The 10,949-nt window shown below is 60.7% G+C and overlaps 1 protein-coding gene across 1 annotated transcript; it reads left to right on the forward strand.

The window, feature by feature from the left end:
- Nucleotides 1–312: 312 nt before the first annotated feature.
- NMUR1 (neuromedin U receptor 1) lies at nucleotides 313–6,517 on the forward strand. The gene is made up of 2 exons (XM_019503107.1): nucleotides 313–1,189; nucleotides 5,214–6,517. The coding sequence occupies exons 1-2, from the start codon at nucleotides 313–315 to the stop codon at nucleotides 5,612–5,614; spliced, it is 1,278 nt and encodes a 425-aa protein (XP_019358652.1). The 3' UTR covers nucleotides 5,615–6,517.
- The last annotated feature ends 4,432 nt before the right edge of the window (nucleotides 6,518–10,949 follow it).

The raw sequence follows: 10,949 nt of genomic DNA on the forward strand, positions 1-10,949 counted from the left end.
GGTGGGTGGTATCGGGTACGTTTGGCAGCCCCGAGGCAGCTCCGTGGAAGGGGAAGGGAGCAAGAGGAGCCTGCTTAGCTGAGCTGAGCCCAGGGGTTGAAGCCGACAGAGGTCTGGGGTTGCAGCCGTGGCTACAGCCGAGAAGCAGGGACTCGGATAGAGATTCGGTCACTCAGAGCTGGCCCGGGGCCCCCCTGGCTCCAGCAGCTGGGTGGGCCCAGGGCAGGCGTCTTGCATGGAGACGGGCTGGGAGCACGTGGGCTGCTCGCAGCATCTCCCCCATGCCCGTGAGTCTCGTTGCAGCCAGAGGCCATGTATCCCTACACCAACTGCACCAGCCTGGCACCCCCTCGCGACTACCTGGCCCAGCTGGAGGCCGACGTGCTCTGCAATCAGAGCCACGTGGACCCGGAGGACATGACCCTCACGGAGGACGAGCTGCGGGACAAGTACCTGGGGCCGCGGCGGTCCAGCTTCTTCGTGCCCGTCTGCACCACCTACCTGCTGATCTTCGTGGTAGGCGCTGTGGGCAACACGCTGACCTGCCTAGTGATCCTGCGGCACAAGTTCATGCGGACGCCCACCAACTACTACCTGTTCAGCCTGGCCGTGTCGGACCTGCTGGTGCTGCTGCTGGGCATGCCGCTGGAGCTGTACGACATGTGGAGCAACTACCCCTTCCTGCTGGGCGCGGGCGGCTGCTACTTCAAGACGCTGCTGTTCGAGGCCGTGTGCTTCGCCTCCATCCTCAACGTCACGGCCCTGAGCGTGGAGCGCTACATCGCCGTGGTGCACCCGCTCAAGGCCAAGTACGTGGTGACCCGCAACCACGCCAAGCGGGTCATCGGTGCCATCTGGGTGCTCTCAGTGCTCTGCTCCATCCCCAACACCAGCCTCCATGGCATCAGGCCGCTGTATGTGCCAGGCCGGGGCATGGTGCCCGACTCAGCTATCTGCATGGTGGTGAAGCCGCTGGTGCTCTACAACCTCATCATCCAGATCACCACCATCCTCTTCTTCTTCCTGCCCATGGGCACCCTCAGCATCCTCTACCTGCTCATCGGCCTGCAGCTGAGGAAGGAGAAGATGCTGCAGAGCCTGGAGGCCAAGGCGGGCGGGGACAGCGACTACCACCATGTCCGAGCCCAGCAGAAGAAGGTCCGGAGGAGGCAGGTGACTAAGATGCTGTGTAAGTCTGTGGGCCAGACCTCCAGCCTCCTGGGGCTTCACTGGGATGACTCGCACCCCTCTGAGCTGCAGGGTAGCTGCCCAGCACTCGGGACATAAAGATGTCTGGGCAGTGCCACCCCGCACCTCGTGGGCTATGGGAGGAGGAGGCTGAAGTCCAGATGTGGGCTGAGGCTGGGATGACACCTGGCCTGTGCAGGTGTCCAGCATGGCAAGGGGGGTGCGAGGGGGACAGCAGATGGCATAGGCTAGCTCAGCCTGGGCACTACCCAACCTCCCCATGGGAGGGTTTGCAAAGGGTCTTTACTCCCATAATGGCAGCATGATGCCGGGAGTGAGGGGTCTCAGCGGGAGCTCATCCCCTCCAGGCAGGCTCTGCCTTCACACCCACATCTCCGGGCACATGGTGCGTGCATGCGCTCCTGGTGGCCTGAGCCCCAGGCAGGGTCTGTGGGGTGCACAGCAGCCCCAGTGCAAGCCTTCAGCCCCTGTCAGGCCCAGCCCTTGCAGCCTGCATGAGAGAGGACGGCCAGGGGGCTCAGGAGGCTACTCGGTGCTGTGCCCCCGGCATCCGTACAGCCCAGCCAGGAGCAAGGCTGCAGTAGGGACCTGCTCTGGAGATGGCTGTGGGGGTGGGGGTGACAGACCAGGCCCTGTGGTGCCCCCCACACCAGCCAGGTCTGCACTGCCTGGCATCCCATGGCTCCAGCACCCAGCAGGGGCCTCGCTCCATGCTCGGGTGTATAACTGAGACACCTTGGGCCAAACAGGGTGTAAAGCCTCGTTGCCCCATGCAAGATGATGGAGCTAAGCCCATGCACACCCGCTGCGGCTGTAGTTCCAGCCCGTGTGTGAGCACCAAGCTGCTTTTGCATGCTGCTCCCTTGTGCCAGGGCAACAGGTGCAGGCGGGAAGTCACAGCGCCCCTAGGCTTCTCCGTTAGCTTGATCGCAATTAAAACAAGGCAGAATGGCCAGCGGGCACAAAGCTGTGTGGAGAGATAAGAGACACAGGCCTTGCCTCACTGCTTGGTCCTGCCTCCTGTTTCCCTAACCAGGAGCTGCTCCTGGGTCTCGGTGCTGCACCATGCTAGAGCGGAGGGTGTGGGGGTTGCAGCCAGGCTGCCTGTAGCTGCAGCGCTCAGGTGAAGTAGGAGCTGGGCGCATCGCGCTGTTGCAGGAAGACCAGGGAGGTAACTGCAATGCAGCGCTGTAGCAGAGACGCCTCCATCCCACTGGCTTTGCTGGGGGACACCTGAGGACGAGTCTAGAGCGGGGGGGGAAGGCAGCACGACCTAGGTCTGTCGTAGATCTGGTGCCATGCTGGGCAGAGATGCCCATGGGCGAGGTGGTGGGGTGTTGGGCACAGGGGTGAGCTCCATAGGGGCACCCGATTCCCAGGTCCCCGTCTGCACTGGCCAGCAGAGATGGTCAAGCAGGCAGGGAAAGGGTGCACTGAAAGACCCTGGCTGCTTCCAGCAGAGAGCTGGAGATAGTGGCCCCAGCCCCGAGCCAGCAGCCCGAATCTGGGAGCGGAGCCCGGGGTCACCAGCACGATTGCTTCATTAATGAAGGGCTGTTTAATCTCGCTAATCACGGTGGCAGCCTTCCAAGGCAGCAGGGTTTGCCAGGTGTGCTCGGCTGCTACTCGGATGCAACCCAGTGCAGGAAGCCTTGCCTCCCCGAGCTCCCTGCCTCCGTGCGCCGAGCCGCAGGGCTCCCTGCCCCAGCTGGGCCACAGCTCGGGGGCCTGATGGCAGGGCGTGGGCCTGCCGAGACACAGACACGTGGCAGAGCGATGTCTGGAGCAGCCCTGGCAGGCAATGGAGGGGGAGATCCTAACCAGACCCCATGTCCCTGCTGCAGCACTTCCCCGGAGAGCAGAGCCACGGTCCCCGGGGCAAGCAGCACGCCTCTCGTCCTCACCAGGACAGTTGTAGCCAGCCACTAATCTTGCCACACTTTATAAACCACCACAGCCTTCTGCCCACACACAGCAGCCGTCCCAGCTGCTCGCTAGTGCCCCCAGCACTGCTGGCTGGCAACATCTGGGCAAGGGGGTGGTTCACATCTGGCTGGAGTGGAAGTATCTGCAGCCCCATCCCCAACCCTTAGCCCTGTACTGGGGAAGGGAGGTGGCAGCAATATAGCCACATTGATTTGGCTGCACGGCCTCGCTCCTTCCCCTAATGCAGTGCAGCACACTTGGCAGCATCCTTGTGCTTGCCCCCCCACCCCGCACCGGTGCTGAGCATTGTGGGATAGATGCCGTAGGAGTGGAGGCCACGTTCACCAAACGATCCTGGAGCCACAGTGGGGCGGGAGGCAGCCAGGCTGTGGTTTCCTCGCTCAGGGCAGTGCCCGTGGCGAGATGTGCTCCACCCACAGATTGGCTTTGGTAAGAGAGCAGAGGATTGTGGGGGCTGGCAAAGGCACGGGGCGGGGGGGCGGAAACGGGGCCCCTGCACCACTGTGGGCTCCCGTCCAGACGTGGCCTGCGAAGCCCCCAGCGTGCAGCTTGGGGGATAAGGTGCTCTAGGAGCAGATGTTGTTATGGGCTCAGCTATCTGCAGGGGCTGCTGCGAGGGAGCCCCGGTGAGCTGAAGGTTGGGATCTCTGAGTGGCTGTGACCCCTGGATCTGATGGGTGCTGAAGGCTGATCTGCAGAGCCCAGACCTGTTGGAGTGGCCGAGGACTCCCATCCCCCGGGCCTGGCCTCTCCCGTGACTGCACCGGTCAAGGGGAAGCCTGGATTCCCGTTCCCTTGCAGACAGGTGGGCGCTTCCCTGGAAAAAACAAGGTGCAGCCAAGTCAGAGGCCAGCCGAGTCCTGCCAACCCCGAGTCGGTCTCCCGGGAAGCCCGGAGCTGCGCAGCATGTGACACCTCCAGCTAGCAGGGCTGAGGAGACATCCACCATTTCCGGAGCAGGGACTGGAAGCATTTGGCAATGGACCTTGCATGAGGAGGCACATCCCCACAGTGCAGGGGGCAGCCAGCGGCCTGAGCGTGGAAGCACCCACCCGAAGCCCTGGGCCCAGCACCCCAGGGCCTGCTGTCCCGCACGCTGGCAGACACCCTGCTCAGGTCCTGCTGCCTGCAGCCTCCTCCAGAACAGCCCTGCTCCCAACGTGTTTCCCCCGTCTACCTCCTTGATGCAGAGCTGAGCACCCACCGAACCTATTGGTGTGGGTGGGGGGTCTCTGGCAGGCTGGAGAAGCCCTGCTATTTGCACAGGGCTGGAAGCAGAAGCTCTGGGAAGGCCAGAGATGGGGAGGCCTGGCACCTGTCTCCCACAGTGCCCAAATCACTGGTTTCACCTTCACAGCCTGAGGGATTTCAAACCTCCTAAACTGGCTTTTTCCCAGACTTTGGGAGCAGGGGGCTGGCCTCGGGCTTGGAGCTGTCCTGGCGGTTTCTCCCTACATGCCCAGCATCTCCGAGCTGACTCGCTCCAGCACAGTAGCCGCCAGTCCTGGGGTCAGGCTGCCAGCCGGCTTGCAAAGGGCATGTCCGGAGCCAGGGGGGAAGGGGCAGGGATCCCATTCAGCAGGTGACACGGAGGTGCACCAGTGCCTGTTCAAGCCCACCCCACCCAGACTTTTTCTGGGGCAGAATCCAGCACAAGTCAAGGAGTCATTTCAGCAACTGGTGGGAGCAGTAGGTTGTTTTCCTTTATGCAGGCCCCATTCCCACAGTATCTGAGCACCCCGGAGCTCTGTTCAGGATAGGCAGGGGAGTCAGCCCTACTGGGGTGACAGTGGCTAAGTGACTTGCCCAGGGACATGGGTAGCGGCTGTGGCAGAGCAGAGAACTGAACCCTGGTCTCCTGATGCCCTAACCACTAAACCTGTCTTCCTTGCGAGGGTGTATGGCTGCAGAGGGAGTATGACGCACACTTTTACTGGTGTGTTACACTGGCCACCGGTCTCCTAGCTCCCAGGGAGGGAAGGATGCCGCAAAGGCAGGGACTGAGAGGCAGGCAGTCATCGGTGCCCGGTGACGCCGGTCTCCCCTCTCCCTTCCAGTTGTCCTGGTGGTCGTGTTTGGGATCTGCTGGGCCCCCTTCCACATGGACCGGCTGGTCTGGAGCTTCGTCTCCAACTGGACGGGCAACATGCACGAGATGTTCCAGTACATCCACGTCATCTCGGGGGTCTTCTTCTACCTGAGCTCGGCCACCAACCCCATCCTCTACAACCTGATGTCCACCCGCTTCCGGGAGATGTTCAAGGAGGTGATGTGTCACCAGCACCTCCAGCGCCTCGGCTCCCGCAAGTACTCGCCCAGCGTCACCCGGGTCACCACCCGCAGCACAGTGTGCGAGCACTTGCCCAGCGGCAACGGGCTGCCCCTGGCCGACCTGGAGGAGTATGAGATGGACAGGGAGGGCGAGCATGGCAACGAGCACGGGGAGGTCTTTGACTGAGAGCCTTCCCCACCCACCAGGCTCGGATGTGACCGCAAGGGGATGGGACAGGCCAGGACTGGCTTTCGCGGTCACCCACTCCCATCTCCCCTGCATTGTGGTACCCGCTAACACTGCCAGACACAGGCTTCTGTCTCCATCTCACCCCCGCTGGGCTGAGCTTGCCAAGGGCCTCCGGATGGTGAGGGAAGGGACCTGTCAAATTTGGGTTCACACTAAGAGCATCAATTCTTCCTGGCTGCTGGCCCACACCATGGTCTGTGCCCTTGCTGCCTCCATGGGCAGAGCCAGAGCCCCTGGCGTGGCACTGAGCGCGGGCGGGTTGTATCAGGAACATTTGGCAGCCCCGAAGCAGCTTCACAGAAGAGGAAGGGAGCAAACGGAGCCTGGTGAGCGCAGCTGAGCCCAGGGGTTGAAGCCGACAGAGGTCTGGGGTTGCAGCCACTGCTACACCTGAGAAGCAGAGACTCGGATGGAGATTCAGCCACGCAGAGGGCTGGTGCATGGCCATGGGGCAGCGCTCTCCCCATACTGCTGTAGGCCAAGGAAAATCTGTCTCTCTGCTGCCTCTGTCCCCTGCTGATCCCGGGCTGGGTCTCCCGGTGCACTGTGCTGCCCTGCCTCTCTGGTGGGCCAGCCCCTGGCTCCCCATGCCCAGCTGGCAGTGAGGGCACATCGCAGCAGGGTGGCATTGTGGCAGGATCACACCGTGATGTGCCAGCCAGAACCGGGTGGTTTGGGGCTGTCACAGCCGGGGTGCTAGTGTGTCAGGCATGCGGCCCAGTTGTTCACAGCCCTCAGTGCAGCCAGGGATCAGCTCTGAATTCTTTACCGATTTCTTCCCATACCGGCCCCATTCACACCCCGCCAGGCTTCCTCCTACCCCGACCCCCTCCTTCCTGCAGCCCCACCCTCCTCCAGTGCTCTGGAGTGCACACAGCATATCGCAGCAGCCGGCAGCGGTAGGCTGGCCCGGACATGTCGGGGGGCAGCGGAGGGTCAGGGGAGAGGGGGCTGATGCGGAGGGAATTGGCAACCGGATCTCGCTGGGGCTGAGCGGACGCAGCGGTTCAGTGTCTCCCAACAGGCCCGGGGCTTGACGGCTCTGACTGAGGATGGCAGGGTCAAGGGCAGACTCTTCCCCAGCTTGTCCACGCTTATGGCACCCACGGCCGCCTGGCTGTCCCAGCACATCGCGGCTTCACCGCCTCTGCTTCGGATGAGGCAGGACCACCCCATGTCCCCTTCCCTCCGTCCCTAAGACACCATCCATCCCCCAGACCGGGCCAGGGCCACGTGGTGGAGGGGGTGGCTGCTGCCCTGGAGTGTGTATCCTCCCCGTGAGGACTCGGGAGACTTCCTGCCGGCTGCCAGGCCCCCCTGTGCCAGCTGCTGGCTCCTCTGCTTCCCTGGCAGCTACCCCCTGTATTCCCCCTGTGAGCACTTTTGGGAAGCGAGGGAATCCCTCTCCCCGGTGTCTGTGAGCTGGTTGTCACTTGGCTTGAGAATTAAACCCGCAGAGATTCTCGCTGGTCCTTCGAGTGCTTTTTTCACGTGCTCTCCGCCCCGTGCCAGCGGTGTCCCAGCCGGATACGGCCATTGCAGCCTATCCTATGTAGAGAAGCCGTGTCCTCTTCTCCTTGTCGTGTGTTTAGAAGAACCCGGTTCTCCCTCGGTCCTGGGAATTGCCCAGAGTCGTGTAACAGCCTTCACGTGGCTTGCTGGAGAGTGGGGCGGTGTCACTTCTGTCACCTCTGCCACACGTGGCCTGGGGACAGAGCAGTGCAGGGGGTAAAACCCAGCAGGGGCTTGCAGGGAGCGCAGTGTCCAGCTGGGCATGGAGGGAGGCAGAGGAGCTGCTGCATCCTCCAGCCTGCACTGGACAAGGGCATTGTGTTGTCCTGGGGTTACTCCTGGCTTCCTCCTGATCCCGCAACCGGGGCCCTGAGGCTAGGGCCTGAGCCAGGCCGACATGGGCTGGGGGCGTGCCACCAGCTTCTTGCCCAGATCACCTTGCGCCACATCGTGGGTGTCTGGGGACTGTAAAATGGGCCCAATCCAAGCACCTGGGCAGACCGGACTCTAGATTTGCCCCTCCAGTGGGGTGGCCCAGCCCTGCCGTCTGACTTTCACCCGGCTGAGCAAATCATGTTTTGGCCTCTGGTTCAGAAAACCTCGGGGCTGGCTCCTATCCTGGTCTTTGGAGCAGGAGGCCCAGCAGCAGAGCTCTTGGGGGGCTTGGGCTGTCAAACGCCCTGACGTCTGGGGACGTATGAGGAGGGCACGCTATGTGGCTCCCTCACACAGCCGCCCCATAACCCATCCCTCCTCATCGCTTAGGTGCCAGGCCTAACGACCTGTAAGGACCAGATCCAAACCTCCCCATTGCTTTCATGCGGCCTTGGTGCCGGTGCACAAAGTCAAACCCAGGGCTCTTTCCCTGGCCCTGCCACTGACACACTCTGTGGCCTGGGTCAAGTCACTTGGCCATTCCCCCGGCCTGGCACAGCACAGTGCAATGACTGCAGAGCTATGGTGAGGAGCCACCACCAAAGTCTTGTGAAGGGGGCAAGGGGGGTCATGGTGACAGAGCAGGACCTCTATCAGCAGTGGCTGAAGCCTGACACACGGACCATGAGCAGCCACATCCCAGCAGAGTCTGTGGCCTCCAAAGTGCACCAGAGAAGCAGCGCCAGGTCATGAACGAACAATTTCTGAGCTGCTCTTCAAAGGCAGCGTTCGGAAAATGTCACTGAATGTCAAGGAGCGCGGCTGGAGCAGCCACGATCCCTGAGCCAGAACAGGCGATCGATGAGCCCTGGAGATCGATACCCCCAACACCCCCGAGAGCTCTGCCAGCCACGCTGCCGGGACGTGTCTTGCCTCCGAAATGCCACCTGAAAATCTCCAAGCCATCCGGCTGGCAAAGCCAGGGATGCACTGATGAAACTGTTCTCTCCTCTGGTTTCTGGTCCCTGCTAATGAAGTGTCTGAGCACTGTGGGCAGAGCTAGGATTTGGGGGTGGGGGGTGCAGAGGGTGCAGCACGTCATCAAACCCTCTGCACATACAACACACCTATTTTTCCCCAGTTAAAGAGAAACTAAAAGCTTTACCAATAAACGAGGGGGCTAGGGCTACATTACTCAGTTCAAGATCAAAGCAGAAACAAATATAACTTTATTGGAACGTGCACTCATTTGCTAGAGAATAGATAACATTTAAAACACACAAAACATGCTCAGCAAAAAAAGTCTAAAGATATTGTGGCATTTAGTCCTGCAGCCATTATAGGTAGATGTATGTCTCTTGTTGAGAGTCATAAAATAAAATCTAGCCTTCGTGAGCACCTGCACAGTGCATCCAAGACTTCCCTATCAGCATTTCTATGCCTGAGTGAATATGACTACACCTGAGTTAAGTTTTTTAACTAGAGCTAAAAACAGGCTGCAGGAAACAGAAGACACAGTCCTGGGAATGGCTAACCAACAAAACTTCAGAGGAAGGGATTGTTTGAATAGTGGAGTAGCAAGATGAGCAGAAAGGAGAAAGGGTGGTTCACACCTGGGGAGTGGAGAGAGATTAGTAGGAATCTGGAAGAAGATAATGAGCTATGACGTCAATCAACTCTCTCGTTGCTGCTCAAATAGAAATCCCACTGCTCTTCCCAGGCAGCTGGTCTTCAAGTTTAGTGGAACAGTAATCAAAGGGGGGTGAGACTGCACCACTGCCCCCACGGATCCTCCCTTACCGAGCACTGTGGACATTACAAGGACCAGCCAGCCTGACCATGGAGACCCTGCTGGTCTGTCCCGCCTCGCCTTGAGGAGCCCGAGCCAGGTCACTGGGAGTCTTTGCATTCAGGGAGCCTTGGGTCCAGACTGCACTGTGTCCCAGGCTCTGTTTTCACGTCACCGAAAGAATGAGGGAAGGAAAATACAGGAGCCGGTGCCTGAGCCGGGTCTGAAGAGACGCGTTTCCACCAGCCGCTTCCTAGCTCCGGGGGTTTGGAGAGGAGTTGGCATAGGAAACCTCTGCTGTGCTCCCCCACTTCCAGCCTCAGAATCGGGCCCATCCAGGGATGGTCACGACCGGGAAAGCACCCACTTTTGGGATGGCCACTGGGGCAGGGCTTCGCGGAGGAGGCAGCAGTAGCCCTATTAGGAAGACGACACTGGGCTTGGAGAGCCCTCGGCTCGTGAGCTGGGTCGGGGTCAGGGTCAGGGGTCAGGGCTTGTGAAGTCCCCATGCTGGCCAGGGGAGCATTCCCCAGATTCCTGAGCCCCGCGGGGGCAGCCTCCCCTCCTGCATCTTGCAGCATCCTTCACCCCAGGGGGCCACGATCCTGGGAACGAGATGTATGTCCCATGCCCCACATCAAACCCTTGTGCCCTGCAAAACCCTCCCAGGGGACAGTCCCACACAAAGCCACACTTCCCCCAAAGCCCCATTGCCCACAGGGCACTGCTAGGGACCCCCGCCCCTTGCTTGTGGGGGTCCTGTATCACTTTTGAAGGCTGAGAAACCCGGGTGGCAGCAGCGGGGATGATGAATTTGGAGGATGAGGATGGTTATGCAGAATCCAACCCCCCCGAGCTAACCTCGCTCTCCGGCTCGTCCCCGTTCCTGACTTCAGGGAGCTGTTGTTTCTTCCTCATCCTCTCTGAGGGGAAACAGGCCCAGGGTAGCAATGCTCGAGAGAGGGTTCCTAGGTACTGGCGTAACTAATCCCAACTTGATGGCCATTATTTGCCACCCAGCCCGGAGCCCAGAGGGAATGGCTTTTTAATCGCTAGTCGATAGCATTTTATTAAGCAGCAGCAGCTGCGAGAATGATGCCATGGGGCAGTAATGAGATTAATTGGGATGTAATGGCCTCTGCAGTCAGCAGCCCTGGGGACACTCGATGGTGGTTTACCAGAAGCTGGCCCAGCGTCGGTTCCCAGCAAGTGTCCTGCAGCCCAGAGCTGGGTGTTGTGGGGTGGGTGATCCAGCTCCCAAATCCCCTTGCTTCCTTTTCTAGCCTAGCACTGCCTCCTGGGCTGGCCTTGCAAGAGCGAAGGCTGGGGCAGAGCATGAGGAGTCAGCGTCTCTGCACTAGAGAGGCCCCTCAATCCCACCCCCTGCACCCCTACTCCCCAGACCAGCCCCCCCTTAACTCCCCCAGCTCTGGGCTCCCTGGTAGCATTGCACGCAGCTGGGATCTCTACCGCCGTCCTGCTTGTCCACCTTGGGGCCTCTTCTGGGAACTTTGCTACTTACTATTAATCATCATGAATGATTATCCCTCTGCAGCATGGCAGTGCCTGGGGGAAGGGACCCTGCGTGGCTGGGGG

The sequence above is a fragment of the Gavialis gangeticus genome, unplaced genomic scaffold, assembly GCF_001723915.1.
Source record: "Gavialis gangeticus isolate Ggan-Ray unplaced genomic scaffold, GavGan_comp1, whole genome shotgun sequence".
NCBI lineage: Eukaryota > Metazoa > Chordata > Crocodylia > Gavialidae > Gavialis > Gavialis gangeticus.